Source organism: Miniopterus natalensis, chromosome 8, assembly GCF_054644295.1.
Source record: "Miniopterus natalensis isolate mMinNat1 chromosome 8, mMinNat1.hap1, whole genome shotgun sequence".
Classification (NCBI taxonomy): Eukaryota; Metazoa; Chordata; class Mammalia; order Chiroptera; family Miniopteridae; genus Miniopterus; species Miniopterus natalensis.
Window position 1 is genome coordinate 68948049 of NC_142088.1, and position 26948 is coordinate 68974996.

Consider the following 26948-nt stretch of genomic DNA (forward strand, 5'->3'; position numbering starts at 1 on the left):
TAAAAACTTCCAATCCATCTGCACTTACGGATCTTGTCGAATCGCTAATGTTCATTGGTGTTCTTGCTTTTTGTCTCTCATGCTAGCTTGTGGAAAGCTTGTTTCATTCATTTTTTACAAACCTGCATTTGATTTTGCAGATCGGGTCTATGGATTTGCTTTCTAGTTCAGTAAGTTCTCATTTTTAGTGGTTCCTTCATTTTCTTCACACTCAGTTTTGGGGGCTAGTGAGTTTATGTTTGCTTATGTTTTCTTTTTAGTTTTGGCTGTTGGTGTTTGTTTTGTTTTCTGTAAGAGAGACAAGTGGCCACTGATGTAAGAAGCTGGCCAAGCTGGTTTGCAGAAAAGTATGTTCTGCGTGGTGATTTTCCACATTGTGTCTTTGAGGTGTTAGGTGGCTTTCAGGTTCTGGCCTAATCTACACTCTGCCACGTAAGTGCCTCTGATGGAGCCCCGATTATAAGTGTGAGAAACAATTCAGATTCTTGAATGACCGAGCCACCAGTGAGTGCTCCTAGGGTGACTAACCATCATGAACAAGCCAGGAGTGTAAATGTGTTGTCAGGTTTCTGTATCACCTGTGAGGCTGTAGCCTCCAGTTAATCACTGAAGTGTGAATGTAGGTGTCACTGGGAAGGAGTTTTGTAGAAGTGATTAATGCGTATAACCAGTGACTTTACAAGAGTATCCTTAATATGCCAAGTGGCTTGATCCAGTCATTTAAAAGGTTTTAAGAGCTGAGGCTCCCCTGAGGAAGAAGACTTCTGCCCGTCGACAGCAGCTTCAGCTCGTGCCTGAGCCCCAGCTTGTCCTTCCTAACAGTCCACCCCCTCTGGATCTCTGACTTGCTTAGCCAGCCCCCACAGTCACATAAGCCAATTCCTTCATACATCTCTTAATATTTGTCTCGTGCTGGTTCTCTTTCTCTGACTAATACACTCAGAAATTACTGCCCTGAAATATTTCCTTTACGTTGAGTTTCAATTTGTATCCAAGTTGTACATGTATATAATTTAAATAGCCAATTAGTCTACATGACTCATTATAAAAAAAACACACCCCTCCCTAGAGGCAACTATTTATAACCCCTGTCAGCCCCCACTTCTCTAAGTAAGATGCATATGCTGTTACTTCTTGCTTTTCCCGTTATTGGCGTGGTTTCTTGGCTACCTATTCTGTTTAGCCCTTTAATCATTTCCTCGCCTAATTATCTCCCAGTACATTTACACTGTTGTTTTGATTAGATCAATATTCAACGTTGTTATTATTAAGATTGTAAATGTTATTCAAAGCTGAGCCCAGGAGTCTTGTTTGGTTTATTTTTCCTTTCTTGCATTACATTGTGTGTTCTCTCATACTAATACATGAATATGTAATATAAATTACACTCATATGCACATACTCTCGATATACGTGCACACTCTGGGTCGGCTCCATAGTTGTCATCTTAGGAGCCCATGCACTGTAATCCTGGAGATTCAGTTCCCTTTTCTTTTAGGTTGTATCTTATTGGATCCCATGTTGTTGTCTTTCCTGGTTTATTTACTCCATTGTTTTGGAGGAGAACATCCTCCAGTAGCTCCCTAAGAACAGATACAGGGAAGACAAAATTTGTGAGACTTCGAATGTCGGAAAATCTTGGTATTCTCTCTTGACACTTTACTTGGTAGTTTGCCTGGGTGGAAGTGAGTTTACTTTTAGAGTTGTGAAGGCATTAATTCACTGTCTTCTAATTTTTAATATTGCTTTTGAGAAGTTTAATAGTATTCGTGTCCTTTAATCCTGGAAGAGTTTCTTAAATTATTTTATTAATGACTTTTTTGCTATGGTTTTCTCTGTTCTATATTTTAGGCTTTATATTATTAGATGTTGGACTGGTCTTCTAATTTTTTCTCCTATATTTTATTTTTTTAATAATAAATAAATAGATTTAAAATTTTTTTTATATTATTTTTTATGATTTTTAATTGATTTTTAGAGAGAGAGGAAGGGAGAGGGAGAGAGAAGAGAGAGAGAGAAACATCGATGTGAGATCAACACATGGATTGGCTGCCTCCTACATGCCCCTCACCTGGGATTGAACCCACAACCTGGGCATGTGCCCTGACTGGGAATTCAACCTGCAACACCTCCTGCTTTCAGTCTCACCTCTTTTGCCCCTATTCCAGAGGTGCCTAGTGGCATTGATTCCTGGGCCTTCAGGGTTTTGGCATCTAGCTTCTAAGCCTCCCCCTTTGCCCTAGGATTGCGCCATTCCCTGCACCTTTCAGGCAGCTACCGCCCCTTTGTCTCCTTTTCTGGCTCACACAGTTCTGTGACCCTGGTCCGCCTCCTCTTTTCTTTGTCCTTGTAGGTTCATGCCTTAAAAAAATCCTGTGCTGCCATTTAGTGGCCTCACAAAAGCTGAATGTGTGTGTTCCTTCCATGGTCTTTAATTGGAGTCCTTTCTGATTTCTAAGGCATTTTCTACCATACGAAGCAATGTTCTTAGCATTGTGATTATTCTTTTTATTTCGCCAAATTTGAAAGTCAGGGCCATCAGGCAACATTAGGGGAAGGCTGTCCTGCATTTCTTATGTATGAAGGGCAGTAGATCATAGGCCTGACAGATGGGAGTCTGAATACCTTCTGCACCACTAGCTGTATGACCTGACCCTAGGAGGTTCCTTAGCCTCTCTCTTTGGGGTCATAATTCCTACCCAGCGGGGACCTTGTGATGGTTTTGTTTACAATAAAATTGTTTGTTAAGCCTTTGGAAAACGAGGCTCATCGGTAATGGGCATTAATAATAGTATCTGCTTGTATGATTATGACTGTTACTTAAGGAACTCTCTAGTTTGATACTGGGGTGTTGGCGTGGTATTTATAGCAACAAAGGGAGCAAAGGCAGGCAGCCCTGAGGTCCTCCTTCCTCTGCAGAGAAGAGCTGTTCAAGGGCGCAGTGCCTCTGTGTCATGAGGGTTTGACTGAGGGGATGTTATGCTTGGTGCCAGTTTTAGGGAACCCTGGCCGTGTCACTTCCTGTAGATGCCCAGTGGTCCACAGGGAGGAAGGCAGGCGTGTGAGCCCCAGCAGGATGGCTCATCTCCGATTTCACGGCAGTGTTCAGGGACTAGAGAGCTGTCCCCCGGTGAGCCCTGCGTTCCTGCCTTGCATTAGCAAACAGCAATCAGCCCGAGGCCTTGGTTAACAGAAACGAGGCTGTGCCTTAGGGTGGTAGCCAAGCACTTCACAGTGCCCTCCTTGTCTCCGAGGCAGGCGGAGTGCCTCAGCTGACACTGCATTGTCCTCCTCTGTGGCATCCCGTGACCCTGCCAACCTCAGCTCCTTGGTATCCATGGAGCTGGGCATCTGCTTCCTTCACGGGACTTTGCAGGTGGGTCAGTCTGGCTAGAAATCGCCAGGGACCAGGGCTCCCCAGTGTGTAAGTCCCATCAGTGACCCCGATGCCCACCAGCTGCACACCCTCCCAGCTGCGTCCCCGATTGTCTAAACACCAGCTCCTGACCCTCCCCGCATCAGAATGGTTTGATATGTTAATTTAAAAATTGTGAAGCCATTTAATGTGAATCCATGGCAATTTGTCAATATAATTTAATAACCAGGGGAAATTGAGGGCTTGTGCTCGGTGTAATTTTCTCCACATCTGCCAGCTTTTCTCATCTGCCTGGGGCATGGGGGTGGGGGGCCAAAAAGATCTGAGGATAAGCGTGACTTTTAATTTCACCTGGGGCTGTAAATCGATATGCATTTATTATTCAGCCAGCACTAGCATTTCCCTGGGTAATTCTATAACACGTGCAGTGTCAGAATGGTTTGAAATTTGTCCTCATTAGGAAAGCAAAGGACGCCTTTTTTTGCCAGCCTAAGCAAGCAGGCGTCCGTATCCCCCCATGTGCTGTCACAAGCTTGTGAAAAGGGAAAGTGTTGGTCTTTGGGGGAATGGTGAGTTGGCTTTTCAGACAGGGCCCGAGTCTGGTGGGAGTGGCCACAGTTCACTGTGACCTGGAATTGCCTCTACTGGTGTCACTATGCTAAGGAATAAACTTAAAGGAGGATTTGACAAGTGGTCCTGCAAAAATAATTCATTCCTACAAATGGTGTTCCTGTGAGCACCACCCTGAATAAAACACTTTGAGATGGGGCCGCGTGGAACAATGCTGGGGGGCAGCAGTGAGGATGGGGAAACTCAGTGTCAGTGTTAGAAACTGCTGCTGGCTGCTAACCAGCCAGAAACAAGGCTCCTCCATTTATGTGACGGTGTGAATCATTCAGGAGGTAAATCTGATTTTCAGGTGTTAACTCAACACCCCCACCTCTGTTCTGGTGAAGGGCCCTTGGTGGGAGTGACGGTGGATGTGTTAGTCAGTCTCGCTGCTCTAAAAAATATCATAGATTGGGTGGCTTAGCCAGCAGACATTTCTGCTTACTACCCCTTTATTGAAGTTCCCACTGAGATCATTGAGCATCCTTATAACCAGTGTTTTGAGCTCTGTATCTGTTAGATTGCTTGTCTCCATTTTGTTCAGTTCTTTTTCTAGCATGTTCTTTGGTTTTTAGACAGTTTATCTCATTTTGCTGACTCCCTGTGTTTGTTTCTGTTATTAGGTAGATCCGCTATGTCTCTCAGTCCTGGCAGGGTGGACTTATATAGTAGGTGACCTGAGGGGCCCGGTGTGGCACAGCCTCCCTGGTCACCTGAGCCGAGCGTGCCAGGAGTGTCCCTTGTGTGGGTTCTGTGTGCCCTTCTGTTGTAGTTGAGCCCTGATCGCTGCTGGCGCAGCAGCTGGTGGGGTTGACCCTCGGCTGACCGGCTGTGAGGATTGGCCATGACCACAGCCTGTGAGCTGCTGTGTGGGGCTCACCCCACAGAGTCGGTTTCATCCCAGCAGGGTCTGGTTCCTCCCGGGACCTCCCTTTGGGTGTGCCGCTTATGGAGCTAATTGGGTGGTGCTCTCTTGTGGCCTGAAGCCAGCCACTTGGTGGGTTGGTTCTGGGGCCCCTTGGGAGAGGCTCCAGTGCAGGCCAAGGTCAGCTGCTGCCTGTGACTGGCCTGGGGCTACCTGGTAGGAGCTACAGAGCAATCAGTGGCTGGTAGCTGCCTGTGCTGGGCCTGGGGCTGCTCAGCAGAAGGCACAGGACACCTGGGGCCTGCTGCCACCTGCTGCTTGCCCACCGAAAGACCCATGGGCAGTGCGTCAGTTGGGCAAGGTGGGGTCTCAGGGAGTCCCCATGGTGGGGCAAGTAGTGTTTACCAGGTTAGCGCAGATTCAGATCTGGCTGTGTGTAAGGAGGGCTCAACACAGGGACAATGGCAACTGTCCCTCCAGCCCTTTCCCTAAAGCCACTTAATTCAGTTTCTCCCTGTAGGTCTCTGTTACCAACCCCCCTCCAACCTCTGTCCCTTCACTGGAGCCCAGGGCGGGTGCCTACAAGCAAGTGAGTCTGTGTGCGGGCCCTTTAAGAGGACACCTAAGTTTCCTCACCTGATGGATGGAATCCCCGCTGATTTTCATAGCCAGATATTGGGAAGATATTCCTCTTCCCAGCACTGGTGCTTGGCCTGGGGAGCCCAGTGTGGGGCTGAGAACCCTTGCTCCTCAGGGGCACCTCTGCAGCTGAGATATCCCTCCTGATTCTCAACCACAACACATGGGTTTGGGGCCAGCTCATTTCGTGCTTCTACCCCTCCTGACAGTCTCCCTGTGGCTTCTTTATATCCTTAGTTATAGGACTTCTGTTCAGCTAGTCTTCAGATGGTTCTCCACATTCTATAATTTAGTTGTGATTTTTATGTGGTCATGGGAGGTGGTGAGCACAGTATTTACCTACTCTGCCATTTTGATCAGGATTTAAAACATTTACTTTTCATAGTTCTGGAGGCTGGGAATTCTGAGGTTGAAATGCCAGCAGATACGGTGTCGGTGAGAGCACCCTTCCTGGCTTGCATTGGCTACCTTCTTGCTGTGTTCTCATAGGGCAGAGAGAGTGATACTCTCTCTTGGACCTGTTCTTGTAAGGGTACTAACCCTATTCATGAGGGCTCCATCCTCATGACTTAATTACCCCCCAAAGGCCCACCTCTAAATACCATCACACTGGGGATTAGCACTTCAGCATATAAATTTGGGGGAAAACAAGCATGCAGTCTATAGCAGGGAGAGTGGTGGAGTTTAGTTTAGCCAGCAGATTGATAGGGTTGGAAAGTTGCATTGGGAATCCTGACCACCAAGATTTTGGTCAGTGATTCAACTAATCCTTTTAGAGGCTGCTGGTAGACACTGATGAGAGAGATTGTTCTAGCAACTTCTCTACCTGAGGTCATTTTGCCCTTATATTTTGACCTGAAGATACAGCTCTCATGATGGCAGACAGTCTCCTATGTAAGGTGTGGGGGTGGTGGGGGTACTGGTGAACCTGGGCAAGGGCAGGGGCGTGTGGGTGGTTCTATGACTTGATCTCTTAGGTAAGATAGGATTAGTCTTGGCACAGACCAAAGAGTTTAGGGTGGAAAGCTTTTTGAAATGCAGGTATCTTTCAAGTTCTTGGAATTCCTATGTAAGAGATTTGTTCCATTGAGTTAAGGTGCTGCTTTTCATGTTTTGGGACCAATGAAGTTGGGAAATTGCAGATTAAGGCATTACTAGGTCTTAGAAAAGACACTGTACTCAGGTGGACTGACCACTGGCCTTAGTCACATGTGATCTGGAAGGTGAGGCCGGGCTGAGGTGGCTTCTTAAGCTGTCCTGAGTGTGGGTTGGGGTGCCGTGAGCAGGAGGAGCTCAGCAACCCTAGGTAGGCATGGGGAGGCCTTCACAGTGGAGCCTTCATGTCCCACAGCCTGGCGGGTGGGAACAAAGCAAGATGTTCAGACTCACCTTGTGTCTGGTATCTTGGAGCATGAGTGTGGCTGGGAGGGTGTGTGAGCCCAGGACCCTTCTGGCTTTTGCAGAATGTCAGCCTTGCCCTCACCCATGTCCTGCTTCCCTCCAGAGTTCCAGGGATATAGCTGGTGCTCAAGAACACCTCCGAGTGGGGTTTCTTTCCCCCCGAGGTACATTCCTGCATCCTGTCTCATTAGAAATCCAGCAGGGTAGTCCTCTTCTCCCCCTGCCCCACCACCTCAGGGATGTCTTTACTCAATAGGTTTGTAACCTTATGCCACTAACGCTCACTGTGGGTTAGGGTGATAAATGGATAAACATTCCTGCATCTTCCATAAAACTGCTTGTAAAAGTGTGGGTGGGCTATGGCTTTGACGTCCCTCTGTGCAATGTGGTAGGTCATTATCACACACATTGCCATGGGACAGACACTGAAGGGAATGAGAAGGATGTCTCAGTGAGCCCACAGGAGAGGGACACAGGAAGGGAACAAGTGCAAGGATGTGTCACAGGACCATGAGGACATGGTCCAGTGGGGGTGTGGAGTGGAAGTGTCAGTTCTTAGAGCATGAGTTGTCAGGAAACGCTCAACAGAGGACACACTTGAGATAAGTCTATAAAAAGGAGTGTTCACCCACCCAGTGGAAATACATAAGTAAAAATTCGTGAGACTTGAAGCCAGCCCATTAGGGGCCATGTTCCACCACTGACCTCTCCAAGACTTAATCTTTATAATGATTGTGCTTCATCCTGTTCTCTGCCTCATACCATGAGAATGGACATTGTGTGTATTAGGACAACGTGCATAAGCCGAACTATGTAAATATTTGTAATTGTTACCTAAGGATTCCCTGAGATAAATTGCTTTTTTAAAAAAAATTAGTTTTATTGAGCCCTGGCGGGTGGCTCAGTTTTTGGAGTGTCATCCTGTACACCAAAAGGTTATGGGTTCAGTTTCCGGTCGGGACAAATACTGAGGCTGTAGGTTGGGGCTCGAATGAGAGGCAACCGATCTCTCTCTCCCCCTCCCTCTGCCTCTCCCCCCTCCCTCTCTTCCTCCTTCCCCCCTCTCTTCCTCCTTCCCCCCTCTGTTTCTTCTTCCCTCTCCCCCTCTCCCCTTCTCCTCCTCTCCCCCTCTCCTCCTCTCCCCCCCTTCCTCTTTCTCTAAGATCAATACAAACATATCCTCTGGTGAGGTTTTAAAAAAAGTAGTTTTACTGAGATGAAATGTACATACAGTAAAATATCCCATACAGTCTGCTGGGTTTTGGTAGATGTGTATGGTCATAGAACTACCAGCACAGTGAAGATATAGAATATTTCTGTCCCTCCAAAAGGTTCCATCATGCACTTCTGCAGTTATAAATCACCTCCCTTCCCCAACCACTGATCTGCTTTCTGTTGGCATAGTTTTCATTTTGTAGACGGTAATATAAATGAAATCATAAAGTATTTAGTCTCTTGTCTCTGCTTGTTTACTTAGCATAGTGCTTTTGAAGTGCAGCCATATTCTTGCTGAATGTGTCAGTAGTTCGTTCTTTTTCATCGCCGAGTAGTATTCCATTATATGGGTATATCCCATAGTTTGTTTATCCTTTTACCAGTTCTTGGACAGTTAGGTTGTTTCCAGCTTTTTGACACTATGAAAATAGTGGCTGAGAACATTGGTGTGCAGGTTTTTGTGTGGACATGGGCTTTTGTTTATTTTGGGTAAATACCAATGAGTTGAATTGCTGGGTCCTGTGGTAAGTTAATATTTAACTTTACGAGGAATGGCCAGTCTGTTTTATGAAGTGGCTGTACTGTTTTACATTCCTACCAGCAGTACATGAGAGTTCCAGTTGCTCCACATCCTCACTATGATTGCTATTATATATTTTTAATTTTACTGGTTCTATTTGGTATGTAGTATTATCTCATGGTGGTTTCAATTTATATTTCTCTGTTGATGAATGGTGTTGGCTATCTTTTCATGTGTTTATTTGATAATCATGTATCTTTTTTTGGTAAATTGTTCAAATCTTTTGCTCATTTTTTAAAAAATTGAATCATCTGTTTTATTGAGTTACAGAGATTCTTAATATAGTCTGCGTACAAGACTTTTAACAAATGTGTTTGCAAATGTTTTTTCTCAGTCTTTGGTTGCCCTTCATTTTCTTAATAGTGTCTTTCCAGGAGCAAAAGTTTTTTGTTAAAGATTAAGCATTTTATTTTTATTTATATATTGATTTGACAGAGAAGGGGAGAGAAAGAGGGAAAGAGAGAGAGAAACACTGATTTGTTGTTTCACTTATTTATGCATTTGCTGGTTGATTCTTACATGTGCCCTGACCGGGGATCAACCTGCAACCTTGGTATACGGGGATGACGCTCTAACCAACTGAGCTACCCGGCCAGGGCTCAGGAGCAGAAGTTTTTAATAATACTTTTGGTTAGGTGAAAAACTATATTTCAGTGTAGTTTTTTTGTTTCTTTTATTAATGAGTTTCAACATCTTCAATAGATTTAAAAGTAATTTTCATTTTCTAATTGTCTTCTGCCCATTTTCTATTTTAAGTCTCTTTTTTGGTCTTTTTCCTACAGATTTCTGGGAGCTCTTTAGAAAATAGGGAGATTAACTCTTTGTGATAATATTTTTGTATCTGTATTTGTACTTAACCTATCCCCTTTTCATTTTCATGTAAAGTGTATTAATCTTTGATGGCTTTGCAATGGTTATAAAAGGCCTTCACCACTATGAGGTCATGGAAAAGCTCACAGCATAGACATCATTTATGGAGTATTTACCTTTAATATACATTTACCCTTGGCTCTTGAGTCAGTGGCCAATTTTCTTGCACCTTTTTGCCCTGATCTTCTATCCATTCAGTAAATATTCAAATCTGAGAAATCACAGGGCCAGTGCTGGTAACAGTAGAAACTAAATACCTAAGGCAGTGGCTGTCCCTCTGTTTTCAGAGTCCATGTGATATGAGAGGTGTTTACAAGGCCACGTCCTGGTGCAGGTTACAGCTGGGAACACATCCAGGTCCTGCCACTAGCTAAGTGACCCTGGGCACCCGTTTCTCCGCCTGTCCAATGCTGACTGGACCTGGCTGCGTGAATTAAGTGAGGCAGGGCAGGTGCGGCCGACCAGTGCTCGTACCTCCTCGGACTGCAGTTTCCCGTCATTAGCCCTGCCTGCTCTGGCTCCGACTCAGAAACACTCAGGGACTGTCCTAGTCAGCTCGAGCTGCCATAACAGAATGTCAGAAACCAGGTGGTTTGAACAATAGGAATTTATTTCTCCTCTCTCACTGAGATAGCCACCTTCTCACTGTGACCTCACCTGGCCTTTCCTCAGTGGGTGCCTGTGGAGAGAGATCACTTCCTCTGCTTATAAGGACCCTAATCCCATCACGAGGGCCCCATCCTCATGACCTCATCTAACCCTATTACCTCCCAAAGGCTTCATCTCCAAATGCCATCACATTGGGTGGTAGAGCTTCAGCACATGCATTTTGGGGGACACAGAGTCCATAGCAGCGACTGTCTTAAGCAGACTGATGACTGCATCTCTGTGACATTCTGCTCATGCTGACAGTAGATGTGGTGGTGGTGAAGAGAGGGGAGCCAGGTGGGCTCTGGTGGGGAAAGCACAGGGGACTTCCAGAATTTCGAACGCTGGTTTTGGAGGAGGGACTTTGGCAGGTCTTTCCCAGCCCAGGTCTCCTGGGGACCCTTCAGGGTGTATTTGTTTCTGAGGTAGATCAGTGCAGCAGTAGTGAGCTAAGCAAGCCTGTAGCTCTGGGTGCGCCCTCGAGACGGCACAACCCGTTCCCTCAGACTTCGGGAAGGTGACCCTGGGAACAGAGTGTGGATGCAGAAATAATCCACTGAGAGGGAAAACCTGGATTTTGCATATTGGCTTCTCCACATTCAAATGTAGCATTTACCCTGTGCTGGGCACTGTTTCAGCATTTCGAAACATCCCTATGAATGGTGTTTTATGTTCAAACAGAGAAGCCGTACCACTCTCAGTGGGACCCAACAGGAGGATGGGACCTTAAAGGGTGGTGGGGGCTGTGGAAGAGCCCCTGTCAGGCTGCCATCCGGGAATCGGGGCCTGAAGGCAGCAGGGCAGCCTGGAAGGAAGGAAGAGTGGTAGCGAGTGGAGCACAGCAAGGGCAGCCTGGTTCCCTGAAGATGGACTGGAGCCACCTCCTGCCATCGTCTCAACCTTGACATGCGTGGCTCAGGACACAGAAGCTGGTGGCTCAGAAGCTGGTGGAGGGAGCTGGGGCTGGCTGCTGCCCTCCCTCGAAGGGTCGCCAGTCGATTAGCGACATATGTATGTCCGCAGCAGCCCTGGTGCCCTGCACCTGAGCCCTGCATCTGCCCTCAGGGACGCGGGGCACCGCTTCACTTCTACCCCTGGAATCTCACACACGTCTCTGGGGGGCAAGGGGTGAACACAGACTTTATCCACCTCTGGAAATTTAAGGATGGGGGCTTTGCCAACTGAGTGATTGAATGGAGCCAGAGAGGTATGGGGTGAGCAAAGCCAAAATTGAGCCTCTGAATTTGGGGCCTCAAAGTGCTTAGTTGAATGCCTCGGTCTCCCAGCTTCAGTTTCCTGAGTCACATCACACCTGGGTCTGTGTCCATTCATGATTCTCTAGTAATGCCTGCATTGTTTCCTGTGGCTGCTGAGGCACGTGACAGGAGCCTAAGTTATTAATGGCCATTATAATCTTGATCACTTGGCTAAGATCACTTGCTGGGTTCTCCCCTGTAAAGTTACTGTCTTTCCCTTTCCATGCCCCATTTGTTAGATACCAGTCACGAGTCCGGCCCACACTCAAGGGAGGGGGAAATTAAGTTGTGGCTCCTAGAGGAAGGAGTTACCAAAGATTTGTGTGCATATGTTAAAACCAACCACCATCAATCAGGATTGTGGGGGAGATGCTTTGGCACCATGTGGCTATCCCGTTTCCAGTGAGGTGATTTTTCTTAATGACTTTGTTCAGTTTTGAACTCAGGGAAACAGGCTGTCATCTCTCTTCCCAACTTTCTGTCACCAGGTTAGTGAATTTGAATAATAAAATGCTTAAGGAATCCAATTTCCTTGCGTATATCTGACGCTCTATCAGATTTCTGCTGGCAGTTGCATTTTAATATTGTAGAATCTGGAGGCTGTGTCTCCTGGGAGTGAGCAGGGAGCTTGAAGCCAGGAGGCTCATGGGCCCTAAGGTCATGAGACAGTGGCGCTCTCTTTTGCATGTGACTCACTCATTCGCTTGCAAAGGCAAGGTAACAACTTATAGGAAGTGCTAAGATAACGTCAATAACAGACTGTATTTTTAGATGCCCTTTTCTCACCTTGACGGCTATAGTTAAACTTCTTATTGCCTTGTGTGAATTTAAGGAGAAATATGGTTATAAGTAGCTCCATGATACTTGACCCTGTGGCTAATTCAGGTGGCTCCGTGATGAAGTATTCTTAGGCCAGTGGTGGACTTACATTCCCAAAATTCTTAATCAGCTGCTTTTTAACTTATTTATGAAAAACTCTACATAGAGGACACTGATTTTAGTATTCTGACCAACTCTATTATTGATCAATGATTGCCAATTATTTCACCATAATAGATAGTGCAAGGAGGAATCTCCTGTAGGGAAAGAAATACTTAACGGGTTCCTAGGGAAATGTCAGGATGATCTGTTTCTGATCAGCTTTTCCAGTTCCCCGTGACACAGGTAACTAAGATATGAAAACAAGCGACATACCCCCTCTGGTGGCAGCATACCCAACTGATTTTTTGTTCTGGGAACAAAGCTTATCTTTAAGGCAAGTGATTTGCAGATAATCTGCTCTGGCACGTGAACTGCTGAAATCTGGAACTTTCTCTTCCAGGATGATTTCCTGTTCAGTGTCTCCATTTTAAGTGGGATCCTTTGCAGCATCCTGGCCGTGCTGAAGTTTATGCTGGGGAAGGTCCTGACCAGCAGAGCGCTCATAACAGATGGTGAGTAGGGCCGGTGTGCCCAACCCGAGGCTGTGGGCACAGGGAGGGAAGGTGCTGTGTGCGTCACCTTTAGTTGCTGGTCTTGCAGAAGAGGTCAACAACTGGGAATTGGATCACCCTAGCCTCGCCTCCTCTGGCTGTTGAATGGTTCTCAGGGTTCCCATATTGGGGCAGATGGCGTGTGCCTGGGACTGTCTCAGACTCTTCATGAATCACCTCCACCCTGATCTCCTAATGGGGTGGATTGGAGCTCCCCAGCCTCTTAAACATGAAGCACAGAGGGCTTCCCCCAGAATCTGGGACTTTATGTGCATTGCCCCAAATCAAAAGTAAATGTCTATTCTGGAACCTATAAAAGTTTTCTTTGTGGATTTTCCATGTTCATTTCCCCTCCAGCTTGTGAGACACTCACCTGGGAGTTCAAGGGGAATGATCCATGTGTTTCTCTGCTGAAAACCCAGACCACATGGAAGGGTCCCTCTGTGCCCCTAGGGGTCAGGGGGTGCTTCCTGTGTGGCCTTTGGGATGACAGGGAAGGGTGTATGAAAGCAGGAAAAAAGCATTTCAGTTCGCAAACCAGTGCTAGTGTATAAACAAGAAATGACAAACTGATCACCTGGGCATTTTCTTCATTTCTGAGTATGTGCGGGAGTCAGGAGTAGAGACATGAGCCCCTGTACCCTGGGGTGAGAGGTCAGAGGGTTAAAGCTTGTGGGTTGGTGTATGTATCTGCACAAAATAGAGCAGAAATCACTGGATTTCTTTTTTAAGAAAAGAACCACTCACACATACCCTCTAGCCCCCAATGCCCAAGGTGATCTCTTCTGTGAAATACCTGAGTGCAGGTGGACGTCCATGGGCGGATATTGGTTCTGTTGTGAGGGGGCAAATGGCAGTGCAGAGGGCCCTTGTCTCCCAAGTGACAAAGCCTGGTGGCACTGGGGACTTCGACTCTTTGTCCCATGATGCTCCACTGTGTGTGGAGCTGGGCTTGTGCACAGTAGGGCGGGTAGGCAGGAAGTCAGAGTGGTATTTCCAGCTTTGCGACCACAGCTGCCCTGGGAGGAGCATGTGTGTGCATGTGTGTGTGTGCGTGTGCGTGTCTGTGTGTGGCTCCATATGTGGTTCTGTTGAATAGACCTGAAGAAGCTGAGGCTTACATGATCTGATGTGCAGAACCAGGGACTCCGGGCATTAGTCAAGTGACCACTTCCATTGGCAGCATCAGAATTGCTTGTGGTGTTTGGTAGGCAGAGATTCCTGGGTCTCACCCTGGAGGTTCTAGCTCTGGGGCTGTGAGGTGCGTCCAGTCCGTGCGATGCACACAGGTTTGCGTTACCTCCATGGCCAGCCCAGGGGCCAGGGCACATTCCACTCCAGGGGTGGTGGACCCGCAGTGTCCCACCTGCCATTTCGACCAGCAGGGCCTGCCGTCTGCTTTTGCCCTTGCAAGATGCCACCTTCTCCCTGTGCTAGGAGACCATGTGCCCATAGCAAACCAAAACTTTTGAAATAGTAAAAGCTGTTTAAAATAGTAAAAGGAGCAGCAGCTAGGAGCGAGGCCGCCTCTTCCCTGCTCTGCGCTCAGGCAGCGTGCAGGGTCTTCTGTGTAGCAGGTGGCCCAGCCGGCTCCTTGAGCGTCCAGATGGGCCCCGAGGTAGCCAGCCGTGTGCAGCCCAGGGCAAGTAGATTCGGCTCACAGCAGGTCCTGGGTGTGCTGCTGTAGAGCTGCAGTCACACCCACCCGTGGGGTTGCAGAGTTCTTCTGCAATATTTCCATTATACTCTCGAACCAGGGAGGGGTTCGTTACAAAGTAGATGGTTTAAGTGAAAATTGTTCCCCGAACAGGAAGGTAGAGAGCGCTCCCCAGGCAGAGGGCATGGTGGGCACCTGGGGGGCTGCATGAGGAGGGCACGCAGGGTGAGGGGCTGGGACGGGTGGGTAAGGGCGGCCCCTGCAGGATTTGCTAGGTAAACGGGTGAGGAGACGTGAGTGATGTTTTCCAAACAGCCTCTGGCGGTCAGGTGGGGAACAGCAGAGGGAGGGAGAGCTGAGCAGGCCGAGGTCTCTGGGAGCTGAGGGTGGGGCGGTGGAGGCCTGGGCAGGGATGGGGGCGCGGGTGGGGGCTGTAGGGGGTCTGAGGAAATGTCGGCGATATATATAAAATGGACAGGGCTTGGGGATGAATGGGCCAAACAGGCTTGGGGGTCGGTGTGCTCTGCAATCCCTTGCTTGGTGGGAGTGTCAGCAAAATACGCAGCAGCAATGGCAGCCTCCTGCTAATTGCCTTTTCTGGTGTGCGGCTTTTCTCATTCATTGGTTAGCAGAGCGAGGGAACCATCTGTAATGATCCCCTCTCTAGGAGGCGGGGGAGAGATTGGGGTGTGGGGGCCATGCCTGTCACTAATGTTGGGGCTTCTGAGGGCTGGCTCTGGAGGACGTCCCTTATGGCCGCTGCCCTGAGAATGTGCCCGTGAGAGGTGTGGCCCTTTCGCTCCCAGAAGGAAGCAGGTTCCACAGAGTGCTCCCGGCGCAGGCAGGGAGGACAGGCCTCACCTGTCACTGGTGGGGTGGCTGGTCCCCACGCGAGAGCTGCTGTGAGCTGGGTCGGGCTCTCTCCCCGGGTCCTTCCTTACAGGAAGCAGGTCTTCAGAGAAAGGGGGCGCCAGGGTGTGGGTAAATCCAACTTCCCAGTGCCTAGCAGTGCGGCAAACCTTGTCAGTTTGATTTGGCCCTTTAGCTCTTTAGTCAGATTGTATTGTTGCTATCAGCGCGAGGCTGAAGCTGGCTTCAGGTAACATGATTTTGTAGAGCAAGTTAATACTACACGTCAGGCAGAGAAGCTTGGAACTGGGGCCGGGAGCCTGGCTCGTTGCCGGCAGGGGCAGCTGCAAATCTGACTTGAGGGGCCTGGGCTGACTCTTCTCTTGCGCCTTCACAATTCTAGAATACAGAGTGTCTAGGGTGCTTGTAAGCACGTGGAAACTTGTAATCAGAATTTTCTGTGTGAAGCTGATGCACTTAATTACACAGATTTTTATCTAGTCATTAAGGCCAGGCCTGTGGAGCCACCACTCAGACAGCCTCTTAAACTGGTAACAGCGTTTATTCTCGACAACAGCTCTGGTTTTAACTGAGGAAGCGGGGACAGCACCCCAGAGGTGAGTGAGCAGTCGGGCCTCGTGTGCAGCATTGGTAAAGTGGGCGGTTTTGGGGGTGGGCTGTGAGCCCAGGGTTCTCTGTGTGGAGTGGCTGCGGCTGGAAGTTCTGGAGGCTGTTGCCAGGCAGACACAGGACTGTCCCGTCTCTGCTCCGTCCCTGGTTCCCTTGCAGGCTCATAGGAGGTGAACCTGAACTGAGCCAGGCTCTGTCATAACCAAGGTGAGCAGAGCTGAGGAGGCCAGAGGCTCTTCCCAGAAGGTGTAGGTGAACCAGGTGAACAAACAGTGAATCCATCAGTTGCGAGCACCCATGGGTGGCAGCAGGAATGGGGTGGGCCCTGCTGTCAGAAACAGGAGGCTGGCTGTCCTTGGCTGGCAGAGCAGTGACTTGGTGGAGCTGAGTGGACATCTAGTGGCCGTCAGGGGGAATCTCACCCTCTGCATCCTTTCTGAGCTCCACCTGGCTTCTCTGAGGGCTCCATGGGCCTTGCCCATGGCAGAGAGATGGAGGGAGAGGAGTGGAGGTTCCAGTCTGCCCTGGGGCAGAAGCCATTTCCTCGTCTCCCCCTTCTTTCTAGCCCCCCCCCCCCCCAAACTTCTCCAAGTTTGAGAATGGTTGAGAGGTAAACTCTAGCCCTGGTCACCTGTGACAGAGTAATGGCTTCTGCTGTCTTTGGTGGCCTTCTGCGAAAAGATGTGGGCCACAGAGACTTTGGGGGGAAGAAAAAGAACAGCCAGAAGCTGTCCATTTCCTGAGATCACTCTGGCTGCTGTGAGGGGAATAGATTGTGGGTTCAAGGAGATAGGGGCAGGAGGGGAGGCAGGGAGGGCAGTGAGGAGGCAGGGGTGCAGGCAAAGGACAAGGGGGGCTTGGGCTGGGTTTGGACAGTGGAGGTGGTGAGATATAGAGATGGAGACTGAGTTTTGGAGGTAACAGTTGGCAAGAATTAATGGATTGATTAGATTCTGGGTGTGACAGAAGTCAAGGGTGCGCTCCTAGATTTTTGGCCTGGGCAGCTAGGTGAATGTGGCATCATGTACAGAGAAGATGGGTGTTTTGGAGCAGAAATCAAGGTTTTTGCTTTGAACATGTTCATTGTGAGACGCTTATATGAGTGAGTCTGCAGCTGAGGGGAAAGGTTACGCCGAAGAGAGGAAGTTGGGAGACACTGACATACAGGATTGGGGACGACAAGGGGGGCTCTCCTAGGGGAGACTGTAGGCAGAGTGCGCAGATGGGGTAAGGGAGGACCCAGCACGGGAGACTGAGAAGGAAGCGCTGGAGTGGAAAGAGGAAAACCAGCAGAGTTCTGGAGGCTGGTGGACAGTGTCCCAGGAGGGCAAAAGCCGAGGACAGTGAATTAACCACAGCACGTGGCAGCCCAGAGTGAGTCATCTCTGATCAGGGAGGACTCGGGGAGGGGAGAGGTTGGGAGGTGCACTTGGGTAGACAGCTCTGCAAGTTTTGTGAAGGTCAATAGTGGATGGGGCTTGTGGTGGGTGGTGGGTCAGGGAGGAGTTTGAGGTGGGTGATGGGAAGGTAAGATTTATCCTAGTGAGAATGTTCCAGAAAAGGGAGAATTTCAAGAACCAAGTCCTTTGGTGAACAGGTAACTGGAGAAGCAACTGAGTATGTGGGGCGGCTGTCACGGTGGGTGGTGGACTTGGTGCTGGGAAGATGAGGCGGTGTTGTCAGGATGTAAGTGCTCTGAGAAGTACATCTGCTGAGAACTGGAGTGAGGAGATGGCAGATTTGAGGGGAGAAGAGGGTTGCAACAGCTAGTGAGCTGTCGCTGCAGGGCCCAGCCAGGCTCATCTTGTTCCCCTTGCTGGGGAGCAGCCTGTTGAGGTCTCTACCTTGGATCCTGAGAAGGGGTCTTTCCCAGGTTTTGCTCAAGTCTTCTGTGCCCCACACTCTTACTCCCCCCCCCCCCCTTCATCTAGAACCTCTCCCCTAGGTGTAGAGTGCCCAGTGAATGCATTTAAGTTCTTTGATCTTAATTTTCCTGCTTGAACCTGGAGTGAACACTTTTGAGTTGGGCAAAAGCATGGTACTTACACAGGTGGAGTTGCCCCAGGAAGGAAGCAAGGCCTGTTGTTGGAGAGGTCCCTGACCCTGCACGACCAGCTGCCAGGGGGTCGCCAGGGCAGCATGGGCCTAGAGCTTCCCAGGCCATTACCCTGAGGCAGGCAAGGAGCCTCGGGGCTCACACCACAGCACAACCCCAGGAGCCCCTCTAGGCCGTTCCCTTCCTGTGTGGCCTTTGGAAACTCACAGGTAAAATGGAGGTGTCACACCTCAGTTGTGGGGACCAGCTGAGGTGTGACACATGGAACGGAGATAATTGTTAACTCGGGTTCTGTTTTGATGGCCATTTCTACAACCGTGTCCCTAATTCTTGACTTTGCATTTCTCTTCCCAGAGAGTGAAAATCCTCAGGTGACTTAGAGACTGGAGGGAAAGGACCCGGGCTCAGGTAGAAGCCTCGCCCTGATCCTCTCAATCTGTATTACTTTGGTCGATACCTTGTACTCTGCTTAACATTAGTTCTCTCACCAGTAAGATGGGGTAATAATAAGACTTCATAGGCTTGACATTCAACAGACTTGAGTCACCAAGTACCTGAATGTCTTCTCTGTGCCAGGCACTGTCCTGGACTTCATGGGGTCTGGACATTCTTGAGTGTGGGAGGAAGACCAACAACCACAGACAGGCTCTGCCAAGCAGGCACAGGTGCAGGGGATGGAGGGTGATGGCTCTATCTAGCAAGGTCTCTGGTGACATTTGAACAGACTTGACAATCCGCGCAGGTGTCTGAGTTGGTGGCTGTCACCTGTGGGAGTGCTCTGGGCAACATTCCTTGCAGCACAGGGTTGGACGTGGAGAATGCCTAGCATTTGGGTGGCTTCTTGGTGGCTAAGAAAGTTCACGTGGCACTGCCCTCAGCCTCTCTCTGCTTCTTACCCAGGGTTTAACTCCCTCGTGGGAGGCGTGATGGGCTTCTCTATTCTTCTGAGTGCGGAGGTGTTCAAGCACAACTCGGCCGTCTGGTACCTGGACGGCAGCACAGGTGTGCTCATCGGCCTCACCATCTTTGCCTACGGGGTCAAGTAAGTGCCTGTTTTCCTCTTCGCTTTCCTGGTGGCCAAGAGTGCTCCGTTTTGCACCCCTGATGGTCGCCGCGTACCTGTGACACTCCTGAGTCTGAGCGTCGGCAGGTGACTGGAAAAGCCCCCATCAGGGATGAGATATTCTTGTGGCTGACACCGAAGTGAGGCAAGGACATTGCAGGGGGCAGGGCGGCTCTGCCCAGGGCTGGACGTGCTGGTCGGCATCGTTGCTTTGCTGAAGCCTACCCCCACTCAGCTATCAGGCACAGGTGGGCACCACATCGAGCTCTCCATCCCCCTGGCTAACGCCATTTGCCCCACCCTGGTAATTCTCTGGGACCCCACCCCACCTAACTCGAATTCCCGGCCCAGGTGCTTCCAGTGGATCTTCCACACAAGTGGCCTGCCTTGGTTCATGCTCTGGACTTGCCTAAAATCTCTCTCAGTTCCACAAACCCCAAACAAGCAGCAGCTGGCCTTGGCATGCCTAGCACAGTGGTGATAGATCTCAACCTGCATTGTAATTCCCATCAGGGGGCCCCAAGTCTGACATAAACTTTGGCCAGTGTTGATGTGGAACAAGAGCTTCAACTAAATGGCCACAAGCCGGGCACAAGTGGTGCCTGGTGTCAGCATACATTGTGGTGCTCACCCAACAGTCCCAAGCCTGGAACTAGTGGCAACCAGTCTTGATTCATAGAATAGCCTCTTCCAAGTGCCAACCAACCCCAGATGACTTCGTAGCTCCCACCAGGTGGTGCCAAGCCTACACTGGAGCCAACACACTTGTGGGTAGCTTTAGACCACATCAGAGCACCACCCACCAGCTTCAAAAATAACTCATCCAAAGGGTAGACATAGCTGGCAACAAAGCCCTGCAAAAGTGACTCCCACTATGTGATCACCCCCCGCACAACAACTTGCCCGCTGTAGCCATGGACAGCCAGTCAGAGGGTCAGTCCCACCCACTGATGTGCCAACAGCAGTCAAGGCTGAACTACAGAAAAGGGCGTACACAATCCATACAAGGGACACCCCTGGAGCACCTGGTTCAGGTGACCAGGGAGATTGTGCCACTGGGCCCACAGGACACTATATAAGGCCACTCTAGCAAGACTGGGAGACATAGCAGATCTACCTAACACATAGGCAACCAAACTGAGGAGACAAACATACTCCAAATAAAACAACAGGAGAAAACTCCAGAACAAGAATTAAATGAAATGGAAACAAGCAATCTATCAGATACAGAGTTCAAAACACTGAGAATCAAATTAGTGATCTGGAAGATGAAGTAGTGGGAAACAATCCTATTTACAATGGCATCAAAAATAATACCTAGGAATAAATTTAACCAAGGAGGTAAAATACCTCTATTTAGAACACTATAAGTACACTGGCAAATAAATGGAAGGCTACACTGTGCTCAGACTGGAAAAATGAACATAGTTGAAATTTCCATATTATTCCAAGCAAGCTACAGAGTCAGTGCAATCCCTATCAAAAGACCGGCATTTTTTATAGAACTAGGACAAATTATATGGAACCACAAAAGACTCCAAATAGCCAAAGTAATCTTGAGAAAGCAGAACAAAGTATACTACAAGGCTATAGTAATCAAAACAGCATGGTACTGGCATAAAAATGGACACATAGATCAATGGGACATGATAGAGCGCCCAGAGATAAACCCACACCTATATGGTCAATTAGTCTGTGACAAAGAAGGCAAGAATATGCAATGGGGTGAAGACAACCTCTTTAATAAAAGGCCTTGGAAAAGAGACCCATGCAAATGAAAGAAACTAGACCACTTTCTTACACCATATAAAAAATGGACTAAAGACTTAATTATAAGACTGGAAACCATAAAACTCCTAGAAGAAAATATAGGCAGTCAACTCTTTGACATCACTCTTAGTAATATATTTCTGGCTGTGTTTCCTCATGCAAGGGAAATGAAATAATAAACAAAGGAGACTATATCAAACTAAAAAGTTTTTGCAGAATGAAGGAAACCAACAAAAGACAACCTATTGCATGGGAGAAGATATGCACCAATGATACATCCCATAAGGGGTTTAACACCAACCACCCCCTCCCCCAAAAGTGTCTCCAGATAGATGAGTGGATAAAAAAGGTGCGGTACATATATACGATATTACTCCACCATAAAAAAAAAGTGAAATCTTGCGGTTTGCCACAGCATGGATGAACCTAGAGGGAATTACGCTGAGTGAGAGAAGTCAGACAGGAAAAGACAAATACCACTTATATTTGGAATCTAAAACAAAATATATGAATAAACAAAGCAGAAATTGGCATATTTTACACTTGAAACAATTAGGTGAATTGTAAAATTAAATGTCTACTTTTATAAATTAAATATTTTCAAAATTAGGAAAAACGTATCAGTGGTTGGGGGGAGTTGGGGAGAGGAAAAGGGAGGGACACTAGTGAGTTTCTTTTTGGGGTGAGGAAAATGCTCTGTCCAACCATCACCACCTCCTAATTCCAATCTCTGCATATACTAAAAACCACTGAGTTGCATACTTTAAAAAGCTGAATTTTATGATATGTGAATGATACATTTTGAAAAACTCCCTCTCCTGTCTGCTTCCCCGAGTGCTCAAACCCCAGGCTCTGGAGGTGTTGGGTGACCTGTGTCTCCTCCCTGCAGACTCCTCATCGACATGGTGCCCAGGGTGAGGCAGACGCGTCACTACGAGATGTTTGAGTGAAGGGGGCCGAGCCGCCAGTCTGCATCTGCATGAAGACGTCAGGACCAGGAGAGGTTTCCACACAGGCGGATGGTGCCGGCATTTAACTGAACATCCGGTTGTTTCTTTGGAAAGTTTGTGTTCGTGGGAACAGGTCTGCCCAGCAGGTTGGTCTGCACCGCTCCCCTCGCTCCACCGCCCCCGCCACACCCGCCAGGACAGCGTGCACAGGAGGGGAGCCTGGTTTCCCCCTTTCCAGTGGGAACTCACCTTTTCTGTGTTCTGGAGTAAAAGGGTTCTTGTGGGTAGGATAAGATCTCTGCTTGGTAGAAAGTTCTGTGGTGCTCCAGGCCTGAAATAGAGAGCGACTGACCAGACCCACCTCCTCTGGGCGCAGAGGGCTCCGGCCCCTCGGAGCTCGAGGTCTCTCCCGGCAGAGCTGAAGGGAAGACCGTATGTCTGTCCCCTTTCGTCCTCACTCACCCCTTCACATACCCAAACCATCCGTATATCGCGCTTCCTGATTTATATCGATGTATTTCATTAGTTTCATACTGTTTTACTAATCTGAAATCTAAACAGACTTGTTCAAAAGGAGACCATTCTATTTTTAAAGTACTTAGTGACGTATGTATGAGCTTTGCATGGACGAACTAAGCACATGACCCTTTCTTGTACATTCAGAACTCGAACATACATGTAAACACAGGACCCATTTTTGACATGTGAAACTACTGTTTATTTGTAATAAATAATGACATAATCCATCCACGTGCAGATATCTCTCTGCTGTTAGGTGGCAGTAATGGTACATTAGTCTGTCAGAGGCGCTGGCTCTCCTGTAAGGGCGAGATGTCCTCAGTGTACGTCACGTTAGGTATCGATTCTGTGAAAATGGTTCCCACACAACAGTCTGTACCTCTAGCCCAGGCGACGGTGTCTGGCCAATAAAGACCGTTACTGTTTTGTATGGTGCAGGGAGGCTCTTTCAGAGGTGTCCCCGTCATGGGAAGGTTTGCCGTTGTGGCTGAAGGAGACACGGAAGGTCACTTGTTCCTGGTGGAATGTGAGTAGAGCGCGACCCCCAAGAACTGTTTTGATGGCTTTGTGGCCTCGGTGGGGCAGGCCACCCACCGCTTAGGTGAGGAGCATGGCCACACATTCATTTGGTGGTGCCCGAGGCCCTGGGAGCTGACCTTGCCGGGGACCGAGGGACCTCACCCCGGCCTCCCATGCCCCATCTCCCACCAGCTGCGTCAGGCAGGGCAAGGGACGGTGGTTTGATCTAAGGCCACTGACCTTGGTTCAACCTGATGCTGTGCGCGGCTTCCTCTAGCAGCACGTAGAGGCGTGCTCTGTAGGACGGAAACACGTTAGGTGGGGGAAGGGAGGACTGTTCAGATAGGTCTGGGAAATGCAAGATTCAGCAGGTGTCCTTTCTGCAGGTTCCCTGTATTTCATATAGTGTGGTCGCTTGGGAGGGAAGCTGGGCTATAGCCTCCCCTAAACGTACACACTCAGTTTTCTTGGCACCTTTTTTGGGACTGGTCTGCATGAACCATGCCGTATCTGGGACCTGAGTGCTGTCCCTGCTCTGGGCAGGCACGAGAGAGGCTGTGCCAAGGCCGAGCCACGCCTTCCTCCAGCATCACGCACAGGCAGGCAAGCCCTTGGTGTGAGCACAGAGGGACCTGACCTGTTTCCAGGGCATGAGCCTAAAGTAACCGAATGTTCATGAGGAGGGAAATGCATCCCAGGCCTAAGAGGCCCTCAGCCTTTTTAGGACGGTTTTACTAGCACATCCTTAAAGATTTTCAAACACTGGGTGTAGTACAGGTATCTTAAAAAAAAAAAAAAAAAAAGCTCACCGGTCTTTCTGATTCACTCTCTTCTTGGTGAACGCTCTGAAATTAGTATTGGTGGATAGGATGTAGGGAAAGACGCTCAACAGTGACATGGCCCTCCTCCGCTCCTTACATGTGACCGTCCTCTCAGCGTTTCCAGCAGTGACTGCAGGTAGCAGATGCCAGCACTGGGGGTGCAGCTCGGTTGTGTTCTGCAGGTGACCCTGCACCCACCTAAGCCCCCCGCAAAGATCACTCCCACTTGTCACACAAGAAAAGTTTATTGAAAAATAAAGTTCTCCCTAGTTTTGTCTACAACAGTGGAAAACAAAGCAGTGCCTCTATGCCGGTACAGTACATTTGGACAGCGACGCCTCATTTGCAGAATCCTGCACTACTTAACCCCAGAGTGAACCAGGAGCTTTTGAAGACACAGATGCGAATGGCCATTAGCATAAAGACATCAAAGGTGTGGCAGCAACTACAGCAGAAAGCATATCACCATCTCCTTTGGCATCAATTGCTCTGCTATTGTCCTATTAACACCTGGGCAGGACTGAGCAAAATGCTTCCCAAGTCTGTTCCACCTCTTTGAAGAGAGGGGGCAGACTGTGCGACGTTCCCATCCTGCTGTCCCAGCCAGGCTTCAGACCCCAGCACGGCAAATGTTCTCTGTGCACCCTGAACCCCCCCACCGGCCACACACACCTGCCTGCTGGCCTTTCGTCCCTCTGCCAAGCCTCGCCAGCGGCAGGGGGGTATGTGGGGGAGAATCTCAAGGCTCCACAAAATCAGAGAGAGAGGGAATGGTGCTTTGAAGAAGGTAAACCCCAGTCTTATACGCACAGAAGCCTAGGACCGCTGAATCAGCTGAAAACGGGGGCTCAGACACGGCCCCAGCCAACTCCTCCACAGTGCAATCTATCGAGAAGAGGACCGGGGCAGGAGAGGAGATGGGCTCCAATCCATCAGGGAGCAAGAGGCTTAAAAGCCCAACGAAACAAAAAGTGAACTGATATTTAGGTGATTTGGGGGGAAAAAAATCAGTGAACCAGAAGCAAATGGGACAGCTAACCAGCCCAGGAGTCTGATCCCTGTGGACTGGACTGTGGAGGAGCCACCCTGGCCAGCAAGGGACTTCCTGGGGAATAAGTTCAGTTGGTCATTATTTTCCCCCTGAACACACAAAAGCCTCTAAGCCTCTCTCACTGCATTTCAGAGGAGTACAGTTAACTTTTAAGGGGTACAATCAATGAGAAAATTGACCTTAATTTCTAGCTCAGAAAGTTCCACAAGGAAAAACTCTGGAATGGTCCAGGAGACTTAGTGGGGTGAGGTCCAGCATGGGGTCACAGGTCACCCTTGCCATCTCCCACATACAAATTCTCACAGCCTAGTTTCATCTGGGGCTGAAGTGAGGCATATTTTCAAATCAGTCAGTGCATTCAGGGATCTGGTACCGTTCCAACCGGCGGGGGGGGGGGGGGGGGGTGCGGGACTTGGACGTGCTAATCAGTAAATCCTATACGTTCCATCAACCTGGAGTAACAGTTTCCTGCAGGCATGACTTCTGAATCAACTAATAAAGAGTGAGCACAGCTCTTTACTTCTCAAAATTTGTAAAATGCTAATAACATTTAACATTTACTAGGGCCTACTATGTGCCGGGCACTGCTAAACACTGAATCCTCACAAAACCCCTAAGTACTAAGACAGCTAGGGTAATTCTTTTTTCTGCATCTGAGACTCTACAGCTAGTTTGGCCTTTTGCTATAAAAACTCGGTTTCCCACTTTTTGTTGAAGTCAATAGGAATGAAAGGAACTGGCGCTCGGCTTTAGGAAATCCCACCTTCCCAAAGAAGCCCGGGTCTACTTGGGTGTCTCTTCACATGGAGGTGCTCTGTGGCCCTGAAGGGATGGATGGAATTGGAATGAAGCCAAGTATTTAAAGTATTTTTAAATAAATAAAGCAATCCAGGCTTGGGATAGTAGCACATACAACAGAGCCTGTCGTTAAGAAATAAAACTTTTTTTTTTTTTAAATCAAGGATTTGGGGGGCATGGAAGGGGTGGTAATGTCCTATTATATACACAATCTGAGTTAGCCACCTTGTGAAAGTGGGGTGGCCCGCCTTGGTCTAGTCCACAAAGCACAAGCTCACCTGTGAAGAGCACACGGTTTCAGTCAACCTGTCACATTCATGCCTTCATGACCACTGAGGGCTCTCCTCCCAGACGAAACCAAGTAGTCACATTAAGCTGTGTTCACTAAGGAAACAAGGCATGCAGATGAGGACCTTAGTGATGTGGACCAGATAAAGTGTTCAGGGGCCAGTGCTACTAATGGGCTCAGCGTGCCCTGCTCCCCTTCAGTGCAACCCCTCAGCTAGGGCTGGCCCTCTGCCCTGGCCACACTTCACCAAGTGCCCAGTGGCAGGGAGCACAGGCCCATTGGCAGCCAGCAGGCCCCAGACCCAAAGAAGGACTGAGCAGCCTGGGAAGGTGTGGGCTGGTCTCAAGGAAGCCAGCCCTTCTCTAGGGGTTTTCACTGCTTCATGGGGGTTTTCACATGCATACACGTGCTGGCCTCGGGGCTTGTAGGGCGTTGCTAGTGCCCAGCTGAGCTGCAGTGACGCAGGATAGGCCCTGTCTCCAAGCTGGAGGAGTCTGCTCTCTTCAACAGCACCCAGATTCCAAAACCAACCCCAAAGAAAAGTGAGAAGGCACCTCAGAGAAACAATAAATATCAAAGAAACAGACTCTCATTCCCAAATGTACAGCAAACACAAAAAAAGCAAACGATAGGCAGTGACAAAGACCCAATCTAAGCAAAAATGCAAAAAACCTCTCTGATTTGTTCATGTGCAAATCAAGTTACATACGAAATAAATGAGGTGTTCACTGGCATTAAAAGAAGTTATTTCCCCTTCAAGGAGCTCTTACTCCTGAAAGTTTAGATGTCAAGGGAAGGCTTTCTCTCTTTTAATAAATTAGATAAATCTTTTCCCTCAAGTTTTTTTAACAACTTAAAGATCACAGTGGAGGAAAAAAGCCAAATTTCACTTAGGAAGAAATGTACAAAACTTACAGACCAGGCAAGATATACTCATAGCACAGGAAGACACTGATCCTGGCTTAGGAATCCCTTCTGTATGGAAGTGTCTTCAATTATAAGTTGGTTTAGGAGTCTCTAAAAAACCACCAAAGGCCCACACTCT

The 26948-nt window shown here is 48.7% G+C and overlaps 1 protein-coding gene across 1 annotated transcript in view; it reads left to right on the plus strand.

Moving 5' to 3' along the window:
- TMEM163 (transmembrane protein 163) overlaps positions 1-21949 on the plus strand; it is a 206066-nt gene extending 184117 nt beyond the window's left edge. The window contains exons 6-8 of the mRNA XM_087819437.1: positions 12781-12892; positions 19024-19165; positions 21846-21949. Of these exons, the coding sequence (XP_087675563.1) occupies positions 12781-12892; positions 19024-19165; positions 21846-21906 (315 nt within the window). The 3' untranslated portion in view covers positions 21907-21949. The remainder of the gene's footprint in view (positions 1-12780; positions 12893-19023; positions 19166-21845) is intronic.
- The last annotated feature ends 4999 nt before the right edge of the window (positions 21950-26948 follow it).